General features: G+C 37.9%; 2 protein-coding genes across 6 annotated transcripts in view; both read left to right on the top strand.

Moving 5' to 3' along the window:
• klc1a (kinesin light chain 1a) overlaps nt 1–10,046 on the top strand; it is a 41,363-nt gene extending 31,317 nt beyond the window's left edge. For 2 of the 4 annotated variants that reach the window (XM_041971650.1, XM_041971649.1), the window contains exons 15-16: nt 2,513–2,579; nt 4,410–10,046. In XM_041971650.1, coding sequence (XP_041827584.1) covers nt 2,513–2,579; nt 4,410–4,475 — 133 coding nt within the window. In that variant the 3' untranslated portion in view covers nt 4,476–10,046. The remainder of the gene's footprint in view (nt 1–2,512; nt 2,580–4,409) is intronic. The other 2 variants (XR_006008653.1, XM_041971651.1) reach the window with 2 other exon arrangements.
• A 339-nt stretch (nt 10,047–10,385) lies between these two features.
• On the top strand, nt 10,386–21,035 carry zfyve21 (zinc finger, FYVE domain containing 21). Of its 2 annotated transcripts, XM_041971655.1 has the most exons (8): nt 10,386–10,592; nt 11,604–11,654; nt 14,198–14,366; nt 14,718–14,793; nt 16,035–16,126; nt 16,361–16,414; nt 18,949–19,079; nt 20,435–21,035. In XM_041971655.1, exons 1-8 carry the CDS (start codon nt 10,467–10,469, stop codon nt 20,468–20,470), a joined length of 735 nt encoding a protein of 244 aa, XP_041827589.1. In that variant the 5' UTR covers nt 10,386–10,466; the 3' UTR covers nt 20,471–21,035. The 2 variants fall into 2 exon arrangements, with proteins under 2 accessions (XP_041827589.1, XP_041827590.1); XM_041971656.1 differs by lacking the exon at nt 16,361–16,414 and having other exon boundaries at nt 10,389–10,592.
• The last annotated feature ends 245 nt before the right edge of the window (nt 21,036–21,280 follow it).

Below are 21,280 nucleotides of genomic sequence, written 5' to 3'. Positions count from 1 at the left end.
TGTGGAGCCCCGTCAGTGTAGGTATGCATGTATATATACATACAAACTGATTTTATTTACATATAAAATCACAAATGGCACTTTATGGGACCAAATGTGAACATTTTTACAGCGGAAAACCAAAGGAAAGTAATAAAACGGGAATAAATAAAATAAATAATCACACACACACTATGTTGTGATATCCTTGACGAAGAATATCTGCAGTGAGACACAAACTACTAATGTCTGCTTTGAGTTGCCTTCAGCTTGTTATGCCTCATTTATCACTAATAATTCTACATTTATTTATTGGAATTTGTGGCTTTTGGAAACCTTGCTCAGTTTCACACAGCTTTGGATTTTATTTTATTTTTTATTTGGAAAACAACATGTCTGCGTGGCTGTTCTTGTGTAGAATTCAATGCTGTGCTGAATTTCTTTTTTTTTTCTTTTTCCATTTATGAATAAATGTTTTTCTTTCCTCTCAACTTGCATGCCTCATCTGTGTGCTCACTGGTGTCTTATTTTCCTTTTTGGTGCTGCTCTTCACTGCGGCTCATGAGGCTTGATGGACACGACCTGGTTGTCCTCATCATCCTCATCGCTGAGACGTCAAACCACTGCAGAAATGTTTCTGTTTGAGTGTTTTCTTTCTTTTTTCTAATTCAACAAGACAAAACAGAGGTTAAATGCCTCCAAAAGAAACTAGAGGAACTACAGTTTTCATCTTCCCACCAGCAAAGGAAGCAGGAATCCACAATATTTAATAGGTACAGTAGGAGATATGAAGCATTTCAATTAAGGGATGCATTTAAATGCTTCATATGCATCCGACCCATACATAAAGGAATCCTACTTTTCCTCAAGACTGAGCATTGAGAATATTTTTACAGTAAAAAAACAAAACAAAAAACTTTATCATTTAGATTAAAACAAAACTGCATTTTTTTTTCTTTTTCAAACTCATTGTGATAGTTTTATCTGGATATTTATCCTGTAAAATTTCCAGATTTTCTACTAAAACAGAACAAGTACACTCACCAGCAATCAGGTCCAATTTACTAGCCTCAGGTTGGACCCCTTTCTCCTCCAGAACTGGGTTTAATTCTTGGTGTCATAGATTGAACAAGGTGGTGGAAACCTTCCTCAGAGGTTTTCTCCATATTAACATGACAGCATCACACAGTTGCTGCAGGTTTGTCGGCTGCATCCATGATGAGAATCTCCCGTTCCACCACATCCCAAAGCTGCTCTACTGGACTGAGATCTGGTGGCTGTGGAGGCCGTTGGAGTCCAGTGAACTCATCGTCATGTTCTAGAAAGCAGGTGGAGATGATCTGAGCTTTGTGACATGGAAGTAGCATCAGAAGATGCTCCACTGTGGTCATAAAGGGATGGACATGGTCAGCAACAATACTCTTCAGACCATTCTGTGTAAACCCTAGACATGGTTGTGTGTGGAAATCCCAGTAGATCAGCAGTTTCTAACAACCGTGCCACGTTCAAAGTCACACGAAGGAGCAATTTGTAACTAAATAAAAAGATCAAAGAAAATTTTACTATATCATTAAAAACAGTGTTGTATCTAATCACATTACTAAAACTAGAATTACACAGAGAGCGCAGACCTCCACCACGCCTCCACCTCTGAGCTTTAAAACTGCAGTACTGGCTTTGTTTGACGCTATAGCACCGTTTGGGATAGGTTTTGCATTAAAAGGCACCATAGAAGAAGACGGTTCACATACACACAATGTTGAAGTAGTTACTTGTCTGTGCTGCACTTCATTCCACTGGATCCGCTTACAGATGAAAAAATGTTTATGGTTGGAAGAAATTTGGCCACTGACGGCCACCGTCCATTTACCATCGTGTATTTGAAGTAATTGTTATTCCCATCTTTACCACTAGATGTCAGTAATTCTTACACACGGTACCCTTAGATCCCTTTCTTCCTCGTTCTCATGCTCAGTTTGAACATCTTCATCATGTCTACCTGAGCACGTGCATTACGTATCTGTCGTGTGATTGGCTAATTAAATATTTGCGTTAACAAGCATTTAAACAGGTGTACCTGATAAAATGGCCATTAAATGTATGTTTTTGAATTTTAAAACTTGCTCAGTGACTTTTAAGATGGCTGTTTTCTGCAGTGCCACTTTTCTAAAATCAGGTCTTGGTTCATTTAGCGTTTAACAGACCAGAGATATCTGCACCCATCCTTCATTAGTAAAAGGACGGTGTCAAAGTTTCTAATGAAAGCTTGAGATGTTTTTCACAAACTGGCAAAATGTCCTCATAATGAATGAAGAAAACCTTTTAGAAAGGGCTACCAAAGTTTTACTGTTAACCTTTAACAGGGTTAGGGATAATTCAACACGTGAGATGTTGTCTTACTAACCTTTGTGTGACAATATCATGGACATAATTAACCTCCACATAAACCTCTACTGAGCTCATATCCTCACGCCTGACTCTCCACCCCCTCACCTCTGACCCCCTCACCCTGCCTCTCTGCATGTGGGCGCAGCATGAAGCGAGCCAGCTCTCTGGGGGTTCTAAACGTGGCGGACAAGGCAGCGAGCGACCACTACCAAGTAAGAAGCCTGATGTCACAACACCAAAAGTACCTGCAGTCGGCCATTTTTGTTTTAAAGGCTGCTTCTGACCTGTGATGGATGGTTGACAGTTAAAACCAGGAGGGAAGGAGGAAGAGAAATGCTTAGGAGCTTTTGTGATCTATAAGTTGTAATGCAAATGTGTAAATATCTAAAATGAATATGTAAATAAATATGTAAAAATAAGTTAAAACATAGATGAAAATATAATGTATATAAAAATTTAGAATACATTTCATATATATATATATGAAGTTAATTAAATTTATTTAAAAATAATATACATTTTGAATAACATTTATTTTATAAAATTAATATGTAAAATATATCTAAAACTGAAGTAAAAATAAAATAAAACATGTTTAAAGGACAAAATATTGTTGAAATTTTACTTAATTTTCTGAAGAAATTTCAGGTTCATAATGTTTTCTAAAAGGATAATTGATTAAACATCTTGATGTATTTCCTTGCACTAAAGCAAAGGGTGAAATCAGGAGTTTTTATTATTTATAGGTCATGTTATTGTACTGGTGCAGCCTTCACATGAAGGAGGATTGTACTGGAAGAGCCACTGCTCTAAAAAACAAATTCAGATCCACCAAATTCTGCCTAAATTCTAGTTACGTTAAAAGAACATGGTACGTTCTAAACTATGTTGACCTGTTTACGGTTAAGAGACATGAGAGGTAAAAGTTAAAGAATTTCAGTTGTAGAAAATTGTGGGTGTAATTAGAGAAAAACGAGGAAAAACTATAAATAAAGGAAAAAGTGTATTAGTAGAAAAAAGGTAGAATCTTTAAAAGAAAAGTTTAAGAATAAATAAATATTTTTAAATATTCAGGGAAAGAAGTCATAACATGTTACTGTAAAAAATATTCCAAAGAAACAAACCTGAAGATGAAAAAGCTGCGATAATGTAATAATACTGGATTATCTTATGGTAGCAACATGTGACAGACCATCGGTGAGGTAAACGGTTATGTTCCCAAAGAGTTTCCTGTCCAACGAACATCTTGAAGCACTTTTGGTAAAATAAAAGTATTAAGAGAAATTTTAATATTTCAACAATATAATCAAAATATGTCAAGAAAAAAGTTTGAGAAAATGGTGTTTGGACAAATTAATTAAATTTCTTATTTTCTAATGGAAGGAAACTGGTTAAGATGTCTGTTTACATGACCCTTGTCTTTTATTACTTAAACTTTTTTATTATTATCCTGTCACATCTGACCGGCTGTCCTCGCTACAACCACTAATTACAGCATCACTAACTCCATCATCGTAACTAATCATTACTGTATTAAAATACAAATCAAATGCCAAACTTTAAATTACATTCACATAGACTAGACATTTGTGTGTAGCCACTTTTTAGGAAGTATTTATTTCTTATGTAAATATAATGAATGGTTTAAACTAAAATTAAAAATACACATTTATTTAAAGGCTTTTGAGCAAGTACATTGTTTTCTTAGTAAAATATTTATTTGTAAATATTACAGATCTTGTATAGAACTTTTTAGAATTGATATTTTCTGTCCGTCCTGCTCAGAAATGAGCTTGTTTCAGGCCATCGACCCGGAGTTTAATGAGCCGGAGTTTAATGAGCTGGAGTTTAATGAACACGTTGCATAGTTTGTTTGTTGTAAATAAAGCTGGTTTCATACAGCAGTGCTGCAGCAAAGGCTGCTGCCAGCAGCCATGTTTGCTTATTTATTTTGCTTGAGTTGTTTGTTCCTCAGTATTTATGATTGTTTAACACATTTGTTTGTTTTTCCATCTAATTTCTTGTCATTTTTCCGCGTCCAGGAACGAAATTATCATCTGAGGAAGAGTCGCGACCTGAGCGCCAGCAACACGGACCTGGCGCGTTGACGGCAGCGAACACGTGCGTCTGAAAGGTCACGGAGGACCGGACTGACCTCTCGGATCGCCCTCGTTGTAAATATCCACTGAAAGCTTCATCTTTCCACTTCATGCTTCAGCATCACACCAAGTGCTCATCGCACTGGTTCTAAACTTTCATGGCACTTGTTGAACTTCTGCGCTCTCTAAAGGAAGTAGGTCGTATTTAACAGTGCATATGGAGGAGGAACGTGAATGTACATGGTCTGTTTCTGCAAAGATGCATTGTCTGTAAATGTTTTGCTGATCTGAGTGACCCACTTAGATTAATCTTTGTTTATATTTTTCGCTATGCTAGCGCTTACTTGAAGGCAGAGTTAAGGTTCACAAATGTTTCTGATGTAGAGGCTGGTCCAGTTAAACCCAGGAGCTGAAGGATGACTTCAGGTTTTCTTTTGTTTTAGTTTAGCTTGATGTTGCACTGAGGGGAGCCAGGTTACAACCCGTCACTTTAATTCCAATCCAAGGCTCCGTTTAGTTTCAGAGAGACTTTATTTATTAGCAGCTTTGCTGAGCTAAATGATACCAGTTTCTCCGGCGGTGGAGAGGGAGTCAAGCAGTTCTGCAGCGCAGAGTAACGGCCAGTTAATGACATTTTACTCTTAGTAATCATTTTATTAAGAAAAATGTTCAGTTTTAAAATCCAGCTCTAAAAAAGTTGCCTCTCGTTTTAGATTGTGAATAAAAGATGGACATAGTCACCTGATGTCATACACGGAGGCCATTTAGATGAGCCTTAGAGGGAAAGTCCCCTTTTTCCTTTCTCTCCTATAAAGTGATGTGTTCTGAAGAAGTTCTGAGTATGGAAGTGTCAGACCTTCAAAAGACGGGAATCGGAGCACTCAGGGAATTACGCTTGTTACATGCTCTGTAAGAACAGAGAACTTTGTTTTTGTTCTCGAGGTGGCAAGCACAAGATAAAGGTTTGTTTGAATTTTGGTCCGTGGCGGCGCGTGTGTGCCATACACGTGCATTTTCATACGTTCTCACCATCTCGATCAGCTGTTCATTAAAACTATCTGTCCAGCCTTGTTGAATCTTTTCCACCAGCAGACGCGGTAATGACGACCTTCAGCTTCACCCGTTTCCATAGTAACCACGCCCACTTAAAATGTCCGACCAATCACACAATCTCAGACGCCGCACGAGAAAAAAATTCTGATTGGCTGATGTGTCGAGATTAAACCGCAAGAACTCCCAAACCAAGGCCACGGAAACAAAATGACTACAAGTAAATGTCCATGCAACAAGTTAAGACTAATGAATTATGTCAGTTATTCTCGTTATCACTTCATTTTTTCCTCACTGAAGGAAGTCCATCTTTGTAAAGTGGATGAACTCCAACAGGAGTTGTTAGGCCTCAGGGAGACTTGCTGCTCTGCAGATTCATGCATATAAAAGATGTTCTTATTGTTCTTGTTTACCCTCATAATTGTTGTTTTAGGGTCATTCTGACACTTAAAAAAGTAACAGCTCTGACAAAAAGATCAACTACAGTTAATGAGTCCTGTGATAGACTGACTGCTGTTATATTGGCCTCAGGCCTTTAACTACCTGCTCCACTGTTTGGTAGAAGAAATTTTTCCATGACTATAAAGAATCTTATTGAAATTGTAAGTAAATGTAGGTAAGTTAGTAAACCTACCTGAGCCATCTCTAGCACTTGGTCTCAGTTTGTATTTTTTAAATATTGTCAATTTAGGGTCCAAATAGACCCAAAATAGATTTTGGTAACCACAAAATCCTAAATTTGAGTTTTTAAAACAGAAGAGTGACGTCACACTGGCTATGTCTACTTTTTATGTACAGTCTATCATTTAAAGCTCTGCATCCACAGATGCTTGTTCCTCCGCCCAGCTAGGACCTCGTATCTCTGAACCAGTTTCCCAGAGTTCAGACAATCTACTGGTTGAAGATATTTAGCTAATGGAAGCTTAAACTGGCCTGAATGACCTCAGATGTAGGTGCTGATGGATGCGGTTCTGGGTTTACATTTGGATTTAATATCTTTTTAAATGCTGTTTTTCCGTCCTGGCTCTGCTCTGAAGCTTTTCATGTCTCCTTTATCAGTCTGCTGAACATGAAGGTTGCAGTTTCACACAGTCTGCTAAGATTAAATCACTCCAGGTGAATAAATAATACTCCATGGAATAAATAATGAATATTCAAAGGACATTTAAAGGGTAAATGAACAAACAGCACATATTTGCTCTTACCAAAGGAACAGTTATTCTCCTGTTGCTTTTAACAGCAATCAGGATGTAGTTAAATCAAAATATATCACTTTAAAATGTCGATTTGACTTGAATTTTATCCTAAAAATGTATATTTACTGAAGCTGGACGTTTTGAGTCACACTAATAAAACCCAGTTCATAGATTTTACTGGTTTCCAGCTTTCTAGTGCTTTAATTAGCTTTATATAAAGTGGTGAAGCTCATTGTGCATCCATACAAAGTCATTTTAATATATTTATGGTATACTGGGGAAATGCTTGAAATGCTGAAACCTGCATTTGGTTGATAAAGTCTTAATTAAGACATCTTCAGTTTAATTTCCAGCAGTGAGGGTCTTGCTTCGGGACTGAATGTTGGTAGACCGAAGTGAAAAAAATAAAGACAAAAATAAATAAATATAAGTTTACGGAGAAGTTATTGTACCACGAGGGTCCATCGTTTAAAGAGTGGAGGTTGAAATTCATTCCTTTGGATGAATCAATTTTTTACATAAAGTTTTATTATAATGTCAAATAAATGAAGAAATAATTCTGTAAATTACATATAGAAATAAAAGGTTGTCCACAGCCATAAATTCTGTCCCAAAGGAGCAGATTTTTCAATTAAATCAAGAAATATCTGATCAATAATAAAATATATTAACATTTAATATACCTTAACTAAAGAATATCAAATGTTTAACCTTTTAAATGTTCTGTTAAACAGTTTTTAATCTAACACCACCATAAGTGCTTTTAATGGAATATAAACCATTAAAACAAGGTAAATGAAAACAAAGGTTTATTTAAAATAAATGCATAAACACAATTTTAAGAGTAAAATGTGATTTAGCAAGACTTGAATGAAATGTACCAAATATAATATTAGAGGAAGTTAATAAAAGGGCACAAATAAGAATATTAAGTAAAAATGCAGTTTAATCATTCATCTGTGGAAATAAGTGGCTTAAAGGAATTTTCACCAGAACAACAAACTGATTTTAACGAACCAAAAGACAGAATAAAAAAATAAAAAAAGAACATTCTTTATATTTTATTGTTCTGATTTGAGACTAAAGCTTGTGTTGCGTTGTGTTTTTTTACATTACTAAAACTTTTAAAATGAAAACTCTGAGCACAGATTTCTCTGGAGGCGTTCCCAACATAATGCTAGAATTATGGTTCTTTTCCCTCCATTTTCTTGTTTTTTTTCCTCAGAAATAAAACCTAAGAAAAAAGGAAATAATTATAAAGCCTGAACAGATCCGACAGCCTCGGTTATTTTTGGTGAAATAATCTGAATAGAAATGTTTTTATGGTCCGACTGCTGAACGCTCTGCTTTTTATACGGAGACTCCAGGAAGTGATGAAGCACAGAGGTTTGTGTGGTAGCAGCGATGAAAGTGGAAAAGGAAAATTAAAAATGTGTATAAATGATTTAATACCTGCAACGATGGTGACAAATAACCACTACTTGTAAATTTATATTCAGATTTAGACTAGAGTCACCAGGTTGTTCATTCAGCCGTTTTCTTTTGTAAACAGGGGAAAACAAGTTTTTGTTAAATATATTTTTAAAAAGTACATAAAACACTTGAATCAAATGGCATTTCTTCCAGTTCTATCACAAATATTAACTCCTTTTTCATTTGTTTTCTTTTGTTTTATTCTTTCAGGCACAGTGAGATTTTAATTTTCTGTCCTGACACTTTAACGTCTTCCTCGGTTGACGTGTACGTTTCCCATTCACAGCCTCACTTAGTTTTCATTTGCTCCAATTTTTAGTCATAGCTGGTGGAAAAGAACTAACATCTACTGCAATGTCTGCATAAATTACCTTCTTTAAAGAAGCCTAAAACAGGTCTTTTACAACGGGGATTTATTTTAAAAAATTCTGCTTTCATTGCACATTTTATCTGAAAATGTAAACTATTACAAAACGTAATGACAAAGTCGGGATGTTCAGCTGCTGGATAAAAATGAGTTTATGTTTTTTCTACAACAGAAACCATCTGAAACGTCATCCTAAGGGTTGCAGCGGGTGCTGTAAAATGTTTGATACTGAATAAATGTGAAGGGCATTTTTAGAGCTGAACATTTATTTCAGTTTAAGCGACTCAAACATTTTATTAAATCACAACTATTTTAAAAAAAATGAAGCTGCAGACAAAGCAGTGTTCGTGACACCTTGCTGCACATTTCAGTCAAACTTATACAGCTCCAGTTATGTATCTATACAAAATATATGTTTTAAGTTTCCCACGTTAACTCAGTATTGAACAAAACTAACAATGAACTTCCTTGGTGTTGTTACAGGCTGTAACAACTAAAACAAAAGTTTTAAAATGAAAAAATCTGACATTGTTATTTTATTGACACAGTACAGCTGTTAAAATGTACAGATTCACATTTGATGTAACTAAATCAAAGCTACGCTGAAGTCAAGTTGGTCCAAACTGTTGCCCTGTGTGTCCCTGCTGTTACATTTTAAAGGACAAGCTGTCCAGCTCTGTCATTTTTGCTCTTTTTTTTGTTAGTGTAACTTCTGCTCACTGCATGTGGGTCATGTTGATGTGTAGTGGCAGTATGGGTGGTTGGATATACAGGTATATTCTCAGGATAAATATTAGTGAAGGACATAACTGAATGGTTGGACCTGATTGGTGATCAGATTTCCACACTTAAAACCCACCAGCTCCAGATCTAGAGAAAAAAAGGAGAGCATAACCTCAAGCCTAAGTACTGAACATATTCCCAAATTACTTTAAGTTTGAACATTTTTTCAGTCAGCTTTGTTTTTGTACTTTTTGTTCAGTCCTGTGACACTAATACAGACTCCATTTTTTCCAAAGGCATCAGTTACATTAGGCTGTGTTTTTAAATGTTTTTTTTCTATTCTAATCACAAAAATGATTGAATACACGCTTGATAAACTCTGGCCTCTTTGTTAAACACAACACACAACCATCTTTATGTCTTGTGTGTATAGTAAACACATGTTCCTGGTTTAGACTGGCATTATACTACTAGTTCATGTAACTGCTGCTCATGTTGTGGCTTTTCTCATCTGCATTGTGTGTAGAGGGTTATGAGGTGTTACAGAGCACTGCTGCACAGAGGAGAAAATGTTAACGACGAAGGAGTTGATGCAATTTAAATAAATCTCATGTACAAACCTATGTTGTTGTTTAACTCTTAACTGCACTGTAATTGTGGATAAATTTGTTTTTGTCAAAGTGATTTACTATCATATCCTATGTGAGTGGAAATTGTTTGTCTTAAATAATCATAACTTTATTTGAAGAATAAAATCGGTATTGAATTATGCACTGTTTACTTCTCACATTCAAACTATTAACTATTAAAAGTTAAATACTATTAAAGTTACTTCATATATTAATAATAATAATAAATAATGACATTCAATATCATGCTTTTTTTTGTTAAATTACATTTCTTTAATACGAATATTTTTTTTATTAAGCATTTAGTTCTATCATTAAAGCTGTCATTGATATACAATTGTTTTTAGTTTTTTTTTTTTTTACTTTTTTTTCTGTATCAGAAATAAGTCATTTTTGCGGAAACGTAAAAAGCCAAACTAGTTTGCCCAGGACGTCACGTGATCTCGTTTGTGTGTCCTGATTTGTTGACTGTCATGTCAATCATTATGGGGGCGTGTCCTTATGGGAGTTTGTTGTCGAAGAAGACTCCGTAGAACAGGAAAGAAACATCCACTAAAGGAAAATGTCTTCAGTACCTGACGGGAAGAAACTCGTCCGCAGCCCCAGTGGCCTTCGAATGGTTCCGGAAAACGGAGCTTTTAACAGCCCCTTCTCCCTAGACGAGCCGCAGTGGGTCCCGGATAAAGAGGTGAGACAAGCAGATCAAACAGCGATAAGCTATTAGAGTCCTTGGACACCAACCAGGAGCTAGCTAGACATAGATATAAACAGAGCGCTTCCGGTTGGGTTTTTCACCGTAAGTTCCGTAGCCTGAACCATGCCCGTAACCGATTAAGTCTTTTGATTGCCTTTTACGCCCACTTATTTGTGTATTTTGCCAATTAATCGTCTTTCAATTTTACAGCACACGTCTTAGTTTTCACGAACTTGTGTTATAGCTATGCTGCGTTTATTTATAGTGTTAAAACTCCAGTTTCCGGTTTCTGCCTCCTAACTGCAGTCAACTTGACGCTGGTTGGACATCGCAATTTGTCCCTGTACTGGGCGTTGTAAGCTGCCATGGCCAGTCAGGCAGGTTACGGAGCGTGCCAGAAAACCACATTGTTGACATCTAAAGCTGTCTGTCAAACTTATTTTCCATTTTTATTTGCAAAAGTTCTCCTTAAAGTAACATTATCCCTTTTGTTCTGTGTTTTAACCATCAGTCACGTCACACACTGCTGATAATGTTTAGCTAACTAGCTGCAGGAGCTGCTTTGCTAGCTCAGAGAACTGTGTAATATTATTACACAGACAACAGGTTGTTTGTGCAAGTGCCATGAAACTACATCAGGAGACACGGGCACTAACTGTATATCTGAAGTTCAGGCACACAGAGTAGATCATTTATCTTTAGCTGACCTCTAGGTTCACTATTAATCTGTAAACTATTATTGAATTAGCCAATCTTAAAAATATCGTGCTTTCACCTCCTTAAAGCTGTTAAAACATGGTTTTACAAGCTGCAGTTAATGATAAAACTCTTGTGTTGCCACATTATCCTAAAATGTACCACCCATGATCTGCAACAAGGCTGACCAGCCGTTGATACTTGTGCATGATATAAAGTAGCACATAACTCACATTTCTGTTGAACTAGAATCTGCCCAGCTCAGCATGTTGTGTAACATCCTGTTTTTCTTCTCTTTCCCTCATCCAGTGCCCAAGATGTATGCAGTGCGACACCAAGTTTGACTTTATCAAAAGAAAGGTTTGTCATGTCACAGTCTGCCTTTTTTTAGACTGAGAAAATAGACTGATGAGCAAGAAACTGAAGATTTTGTTTAACTTTGGTTTTCTGTTTCTACATCTGCTCATTTTTGGCATGAAAACACAAAGAGGGTGGTGCCATGAATGCTTTTCCAATGACTGCTGACAGCACGGTGGCTCTACTTGTTCTCGTTGTTATTGTAGTTCTTTTATTTGCTTGGAAAGAAAAATATCCCTGTGGTGAAGCTGCTAGTTGATATTTTCGTCTTCCCTCTTGCAACCCCCCCTTGTCATTCATAAATAGCAGTTTTCATGGTAAATGTCCAACATAATAGATTCTGTGTGAAGACTTTTCATTCTCTTGATTTAGTTTCTATAATCTGCTGCAGACCTCAGAGGAAATGCAGAAGATCCAGGCCTGAAATAATCTCTTAGCTCCATGAAGAAGCTTTTGGCTGTTCTTTTGTTGATCAGCAACAAAGGTTCAAACACTCTTTACATCCAGAGATTTCTGCTTGAAAATAAATAACGAAACTTTCTGGCAGACTTCCTGTCTGCACATTAATCAGATAAAAACAGAAACTGCTGAGCACAGTCATACGTACATGAACCATCAAAAATAGGGGAAATGCTTTTTTTTTTTTTTTTTTTTACACATAATTTACTTTTTTTTTAATTATTATTATTTCTTAAACTGGTTTCCCACCTTTTTTTTTTTTTTTTTTTTTTTACCTGGAAGTTGTATCCACAAGACATGCACTCTCATCCCTTTTGCTTGTTCGTGCACCCAAAAAAGGTTCATGTGACATCATCCACTTAGAGGCCAGATGTTTGTAGCACTAATCGCCCTCAAAGTATGTCTCAGCATCAATTAAACACACGACTCTTTTTTTCCTTTGTGCTTAAGCACATGCAAAGTGTCACTGGACAGTTTTGGCTGCACTGGAAACTGTTGTGGCTCCTTGTTTGATATTTTTTCAAACTCTGTTCCGCTGTTTGTCCATAAGAAGTGTCTTTGTACTGGATGATGTTTGTGTTTGGAAGGAATGCTGTATTTATAGAAGATAAATTGGTGTACAGCAGTGGTTCTCAAACTGGGGGCGGGCCCCCCGGGTTGGTGCGGCAACATGACAGGAATGTCAAACACTGAGATGAAAGAGGGCAGATATCTTGCTCTTAACAGTAAATGTGTTTCTTGTTACATCTTCCTCATGTCTGTGATGAGTATAGTAAGGTGTGTATATATATATATATAGATAGATAGATAGATGTCCTCTTCATATCCCTCCTCGGTCCCTTTGCTCTGTGTATATAATATAAGGGTGGGGGAGCCTGGGAATGTTTATTCCTCCAAAGGGGGTCGTTGTAGAAAAGGTTTTAGAACCACTGGTGTACAGAGGTATTGATGTGCTCCAGTACTTGTTTATGCAAAAACCAACCTGTGTTTGATGGGCTTCATCCTCATCACACTGACTCTTAAATATGTAGTAAATGAGCGATGATATTAATTTATTTATATTTTAAAAGATTTCTTGGGTAGATCTACTTTTGAAAACCACTGCTGAGTAAAAACCTTACAAACATACAGACTACAGCTGTAGAACTATTTCCATGTTTTACAACAACAGTTAGATAACTCGTGATCACACACCAGAAACTTGGGGAACTATCCATGAAATAACTTGTAGCTGTCTGAAACTCGCGTGCAGTATCTTATGATGATAAATAGTGAAACAAGGATGTTTGAAGAACTGATGAAGGCAAAATTTGGATAATTTCTGACAATTGAATGTCTCAAAGTCTTACATTTTGCTACACAGTATTTAATGCACAACAATCAAGTGTACAGGTTCTATGAAGTCAGAATATTTTACTTTTTTTTATTGAAATGTCTTTTCAGTCTTAAAAATCTAAATGATTAATTTGAAGGGAACTGCCTTTGTCAAAGAATCTTTTTTGATACTGAATGCAACTTTGGAATCCAGCCAGCCAGCCAGCCAACTAGCCAGCCAGCCAGCCAGCCAACCAGCCAGCCAGCCAGCCAGCCAGCCAACCAACCAGCCAGCCAGCCAGCCAGCCAGTGTGTCTCTCAGATGTATGATGATGTATAAAATTGCTTTTGATGAGCAGTGTTTATGATGCATGTTAAAATATATCGGCCCCTTTCATTTGAGTTTAATAAATATGCAGATTTTATTTTGTCCTTTTATTTACTCACTTTTCTTTTGCAAAGATTTCACTGCGCGGTGAAAGATGGCTTCTTCATCTTTCCCGTCACAAGCTGCCGCTGCATACAGAGATGAGGCAGGACTGTCTCGGTGTAATGTGCCAAGTTCAAGCGCTTCAGCATCACTTCAGTGTTGTTTTTTCAGGCTTGTACAAGCACAATGGAGCCAGTGTCACACGCCATTTTGGATTCAGGATTGTTTTCTGTAGTTGGTTGTGTATCCGACAAACATATGTGTGATGTAGGCCACACATTAGACTTTACCCTCAGAATAATAAATACCTGTTGATGTGAGGGAGTTTTTTTATCTTCTCCAGCATCACTGCCGGCGGTGCGGCCGCTGTTTCTGTGATAAATGCTGCAGTAAGAAGGTGGAGCTGCCGCGCATGTGCTTCGTCGACCCGGTCCGGCAGTGTGCCGAGTGCAGCCTGGTCTCCCAGAAGGAGGTGGAGTTCTACGACAAGCAGCTCAAAGTGCTGCTGGGAGGTGAGATGCAACAGTCACTTTGGCGTGATCATTTCCCAGCATGCTCTGTGTTTCGTCACTTTTCATGGCTTTGTACGTGTAAAAATATATATTAATGAAATTTTCATTGAGAATTGTTTTTGTTATAAGGAGCTGCAAATTCTTTAAAAATTGTTCTTTATTATGGAGACAAACGAGAAGCTGGATCTAAAACAGGGGTCGCTGTGACACTTCCTGTGTTTTTCCTGACATTTTGGAAACAGAATTAATTTTCAGGCTTTAAAAAATGAGCACTGCTTTCTTCCTGGTGCTGGTGGTAGTCTGTACCACTAAGGGTGTGAGCAGTGATGAATGTTTCCTTCATGTTTCCAGGAAGCACCTTCATCGTCACTTTGGGAACGTCGGAGAAGTCTGAAACCATGACGTGCCGTCTCTCCAACAACCACAGGTAAGTCTGAGCGTGGTACGCCTCCAGATTTCTCCTGTCCTGATTTCACTTAATGTTCGGATGATTTGAGATCAAGTTTGACTTCTTGCACGTGAATTTAGACACTTTGTGCTCTTCGTGTTATTTACCAGACTGAATCTATCTGCTCCCTGTGTTTTGGGGTAAATCAGAGAATCGTTTGCTCTGTTACCGAGCGGACGGTGTGTAACATCGTCTCTCGAGCTGGTGGAGCTGTGAGCAGAAACCAGTTAAAACAATTGAGCCTAAACCCACTGAGATCTGAGCAGGATCAGTGGTTGTGTTACTTTTTCTGTGTTAACCTTTGTTGATAGCTTTTTGCTGTAAGTGTTGATTCTTTATTTTGTTTTTGCTTTCATATTATTTTTGCCTTTATTTAGGTTTTGCTTCACTTTTTTATTTTAGGATGTTATATTTTACAGTCTGTAGAAGACACATCTTTCTGCAGCTGCTCTTCACACTGCAGGAACGTTTCCAGCAGGAGGCGCGTTCGTTCGCTCAGCTGGAAACAATAAAGTTTTGTTTGCAGCACGTTGAGATGGACCAGTTTATATCGAGCATAGTGAGTGGACGCAGCAGTTTTTAACAGCAGGAACATTAATGAACCTGTGGGTCTTTTTCTAGCTGTGACTTGGTAAGTTGATGGAATGTCTCCACAGAACACCTGGAGCTGCTGGCGTGGACTTTCAGAGCTGCTGTACATGTGTGAAACACATCAGTTAGTTTTCATTGGGGTTGTTTCGTCAGGCAGCCTGAATGGATGGTTTTATCTTTTTTAATTCATTAGAAAACTTTATCTTAATTTTTTTATTACACTATTTATCTTAGAATATAAGTAAACAGGGTGTCAGGTAGCTGAAGTGGTTGAGTGGATGGAGCTCCTCATTACAGCCGATCCAGGTTTGATTTGTCACCATTTGGTCCATATTATCTCCTCATCTCCACCCCTCTGTCCATTTTCCTCTTAGACCACCTTTAAATAAAACCACTAGTGCCCAAAATACTCTGATAAGAACAAAAGAGGTTATAAGTTATAGCAACTTACTATAACTTGGAATGATAAAAATTATAATAATCTAAAAGTCACATCACATTTTCAGTGACAGAAGGCTCAGGTGTTGATGCAGGTCTTCTATGATCAGATATTTTACCAGACGTTGTTATGAGTCCCCCAGTGTTTATTGATCACGTGTCTCTATCTTTTTATTGGACCTGATCACCAGGTACCTGTTCCTCGACGGTGAAAGCCACTTCGAGGTGGAGCTGTCTCGGATCTCCAGCATGCAGATCTTGACAGATGGGACGAGTCCAGGAGGTAAGACTGTGTGTATTAGAAATACTTTGGAGTAATTTAGTTCTAGAGGTGTTTCAAACCACAAAAAAAAATTTAAATAAATAAATATCTCAATTTTCTGCTGTTCATAAATGTTTAGTCAGTAAATAACTAAGAAATTTCTCTGATTAACACAGAATCTGTTTTTCTGCTCTAACACCTTGTTTTTTCCGCTGCTTTGACTTTGCTGGGCGGCTCTTCTTCCTCTGGGCTCAGAGGATGACATTCACACTTACACCAGTCTGCTGGACAGTCACTGTGTCTCCGAAGGTTGGCTCCGCCTCCCTCCACACAGCCTCCACCCGTCCAGTCGCTCATGTCCTCACGCCATCCCTGCATTTCTTTTCTGTCTGCATGACACGAAGCTTCTGATTCGTTTCTGTTTCATCACACCTCATGTTTTAAAGCCCTGAAAGTATCCCGAAGGAGAAGGAAGCTGCTCACATTTCACAGTTTAGATAACAGATAAAAAGTCCATTATTTTCCAAGCAAGAAGAGGAAAAAATCCTTTAAATTTAAAACTTGTCAAGTTGTTTATTTTCATTTTATAAGCCTTGTGCAGCCTTTTAGCCTTTGTACAAAAAAGTATTAAGTCTTTAATCCTCATCATAACTATTGAGCTTATTTATGTATTTCCTAAATAATTTTAGCCCTTTAATGTCAGTTTGGAAATATTTACCTGCATATTTGTAATGATTAAAAACACAGAAAATGAAATATTTTCCGTTTACGGAAAGGAAACTAAAATTTTTAGGGAATTATTGCACCTTTGCACATGTCAGTCATTAACAATACCAGATTTTAAATTATTATTTCTTTTGGAGAATTTTTAAGTGGAAAAATGTAAAAAATGGACCAAGTAGTAAGTGGTTCTTAGGTCATCAGATTAAAGGCAACCATGACAACAAATCAGCTCAGTTAAACAAGGTTTTACCTCGAGCAGATTACTTTCATCATGTATTATTTTCATTGGTAAACAAACAGAATTTAAGCTGAACGTTGAATCATTAATTAGTAATCGTTAGATGAGTAATTCTAACTATAAACGATTTCTCCACAGAATTTACTCACCTTTCACATGTTTGCACCTTTACTTTGTTCTCTTGGATAAAGACGGTTTTATTAAAGAAGACACAGCTTTGTATTTACACTATTTAAATTTGGAGTGTGAAACTGCAGAGCTGCAGGTTTTAGATGTTTCCTTGCTCCAACACACCTGATTCAAATCAAATAGATCCAACAGCTTGTTGTTGAAGCAAGAACACACCTGCAACCTACAGGACTGCCGCCTTCAAGGACCAGAGTTTGACGTCCCTGATTTAAAGGACCATTTTGTTTTATTTTCACCTGAAGCTTCTCATCAGTCCTGCTTCCACCAGCAGGTCCATGTCAGTGGGGACGGTTTGGTTCAGTAAACCCTGATTTCTGCTGGTTTCCTCGGCCAGCAGCACCTTTACCCGGTAGCCATCAGCTGGTTAGTGTGACGTCACAGAGACGTTAGAATAAAACATGACACAGAAACAAACAAAAAAAAATGCTCTGTGCATTTAAACATGGAGCTGTTCCTGCTTTGTTCTTAATGCCGAGTGAAGACAATCAGTAGAATACAGCGTGTCCGTCTCCACCTTTTGGATAAGATTGGTCCACAGAAGTGGGGCGATTCGTGTCGGATATTCACGCAAACACACAAAAGAAATGCGCACTGACCTGTTCTGTCCTGACTGGGACACGTTGGTGGAAACGGGACATAATTTAGATTTTTTTTCTATTTCTCACAAAGCTAATGTTGCTATCGCTCAAACAAAACCACCAGCAGCTGCAGGTTTGACAGCAGGCGCTTACACCAGGACGTGTAAATCACTAGTTTGATCGTCTCAGTGTTTGCTGGTATCATACATTTTTCTACAATATGATTTCAGCTTGATTCAGTTTAGGGTCCAGAGATCGATATGAAACGATACCACATGATTTAGCACAGTCACTTCCTTTCATATCAAATAAAAACAACTAAATCATCAAAATCATCAATCAGACATTTAAATGAAAAAAATGTTTTACATTAAAATCTTCAAGGTAAACAGAATAAATTCGGGATAAAGTTTAAACCTTCCTCCTATTTAAAGTCTCAAACTAAATATGTACACAGCTCGGTAACAACCAGGCTCCTTCAGTCTGACGTCACACCGTTGGATTTAGAAACAGTTCTTTCTGAAGAACGTTGACGATCAGGATCAATGCCGTTGGATGAGTGAACTGATGTATTGTTACACCCATAATGTGCGCTGCATAGCTGCTCATTGATCTTAAAATGACCTCCAAACATGATCCTGTTAGGATCCTGAAACGTTCCTGCTGCATGTTTTCTGTTTCGGTCTTTAACATCAAACCTTTCCGGTGCTACCGGTTCTTTGATTGTAGCTTCTTTTTATTTTATTTTAAGCAATATTTCTCCTTTTGTTTTAGTTTTTCTTTTTTTTAACTCCGTGTCTCTCATTTTGAGTTTAGTCTTTCATCTGTGTGTGTGTGTGTGTGTGTGAGAGCAGAAATGTTTAGTCTTTTTACCTTCTTGTGGTTCTTGATGTAAAGGATCTTTGCATTTAGGTTTTTCTTTTCCTTTTAATTAGCTCGATGTTTCATTGATCACTTGAAATACTCTAAGAAATAAAGTTTTATTATAAAGTCTCGATAGTAATAGATTATTTTTGTCTTACGTTCTCTCTTGTGGTTAGAAAGTGTAAAACAGGTTTTTAAATAAATCTTATCTTTAAGGGGAGAAATAAAATGTGTTTTGCATGTGTGTGTAGGGGGGACGTCGCGGGCCAGCGGCATGCTGCTTCATTACAAGCCAATGGGCTCTCAAGATGCCCAGCAGCTCCGCATGGAGGTTACCGATGACAAGAAGTTGGCCTCATTCTGGCTGGCTGCGATGCACAAGGTACAATTACCATGACTCCAAACCTCTGGACCATCAATAACCTACCACTTTATCAGGTCCACCTTGCTTGTGCACCACATCCCAAAGCTGCTCTACTGGACTGAGATCTGGTGGCTGTGGAGGCCGTTGGAGTCCAGTGAACTCATCGTCATGTTCTAGAAAGCAGGTGGAGATGATCTGAGTTTTGTGACATGGTGCATTATCCTGCTGGAAGTAGCATCAGAAGATGCTCCACTGTGGTCATAAAGGGATGGACATGGTCAGCAACAATACTCAGGTAGGCTGTGCTGGTTAAACCAGGCCACGCTGGTACTAAGGGGCCCAAAGTGGGACAAGAAAACCTCCCCCCACCATTACACCAGCAGCAGCCTGAAGCTTTGATCCAAGGCAGGATAGATCCATGTTTTCATGATGTTTCCAGCAGATTCTGAGTCTAGCATCTGAATGTGGAGCTGAAATGGAAACTCATCAGACCAGCAACGTTTCTCCATCTTCTATTGTCCAGTGTTGGTGAGTGTGTGTGAATTGTAGCCTCAGTTTCCTGTTCTTAGCTGGCAGGAGGCACCCGGTGTGTCTTCTGCTGCTGTAGCCCATCTGCTTCAAGGTTGGACTTGTTGTGTGTTCAGAGATGCTGTTCTGCAGATCTTGGTTGGAACCAGTGCTTATTGGACTTCCTGTTGTCTTTCTATCATCTCCAACCAGTCTGTCCATTCTCCTCTGACCTCTGACACCAACCAGACATTCTGGTCCAGACAACTGCTGCTCGCTGGATATTTTCTCTTCTTCAGACCATCTCTGTAAACCCTGGAGATGGTTGTGTGTGAAAATCCCAGTAAATACTCAGAGCAACAACCATGCCACGTTCAGTCGCTTAAATCCTCTTTCTTCCTCGTTCCGATTGTCAGTTTGAACTTCAGCAAGTCGTCTTCACCACGTTACATGACCGTTTGGAGTTGCTGCCGTGTGATTGGCTGGTTAGATATTTGTGGTAACAAGCAGTTGAACAAGTGGACCTGATGAAGTGGTCGGCGAGTGTGTGCGACTTTCTCAAGGTTAATGCTTTTCTTCTTCATCTGCTTCTTCTGTCATTTTTAGTTTCCTGTGATATTCTCACCATTTTAAGAGGAATTTGTTTGGTTTGTTTGTGAAACCACAAAATGTTGATCTATGAATCAATAATTTCAACACAAACAAACAAGTTGAAACTTTATCTGCATCTTCTGACATGAAAATGGAAACACATTCATGCAACATCTAATATATGAAAATGACAAAACTATAGATGATGAAACCAAAAGAAAAGGACAAGTTATAAGAAGATTAACAAATAAAATCTCTCCCATTTCTCCTGACAGGCGGCCAAACTGCTGTATGAAGCGCGGGACCAGTGAGGAGCTGGACCGAACCTCCAGCCAGCGCACACCCAAGTGTTTTCTGCCCGTCTCATCGGGTTTGGTATCGTTTGGATTTTCTTAACATCAGCACAGATTCTGCTTATCCATCTGATTCCTTACCGGTTCTTAATTCCAGCTCTTGTCACGGTAATGTTTGCAAGAAATCTTTCTATGAGAAACATGTTAATTACCTCTAAAAGCAGTACTTTATACGTAATGTTTACCACCAGTAGGTCCACCGCGGCTTCTCAACGTTCATGGTTTTCTTATCTGGTTTGTTTGAATCACAAATCAGGGCAACGTCAATAACTACAACATTAATGTTTCCACATCAACATGTAAGGGGAAGAGAGGTTTGTTAAACGGTTAATTCATGACCACACAATAACTTTATGAGCTGCTCTTTACTTTTAGTTTTTATTGTGTCGTTGAAGATTTTATTTCCTGGTAGAAGTGACGACAGAATTGCCAAAGGACCTTCAGCAGATTGCAGATCTTCCAGACTGAGCACTGTCAGGCCAGTTAAAGGACAGATCCACCGTACAACCCTCAGAAATGAAGGGAAAAGGACCTACTTGTGATTTTTTTTTTTTGTTTTGTCAGCTGATTTTCTCATAAGAAGCCTTAGATTATAAAAGGTCCAGTGAATCCACTGCCATGTTTATTCTTCTTTTTTTTTTTAACTGTTTTTCAAATATATTGATCAGTCAACACACGTTGAAGCCAGTATGGTTTCATTTCTATCCCAGAAAGCTTTTTTTTTTCCAGAATAAAAACTCCGACTGGCCACTTGATGCTACCAAAATA

Source organism: Melanotaenia boesemani, chromosome 20 (genome assembly GCF_017639745.1).
Source record: "Melanotaenia boesemani isolate fMelBoe1 chromosome 20, fMelBoe1.pri, whole genome shotgun sequence".
Classification (NCBI taxonomy): domain Eukaryota; kingdom Metazoa; phylum Chordata; class Actinopteri; order Atheriniformes; family Melanotaeniidae; genus Melanotaenia; species Melanotaenia boesemani.
The sequence above is the reverse complement of the archived record's forward strand: the minus strand, read 5'-3'. Positions and strand labels throughout refer to the sequence as shown.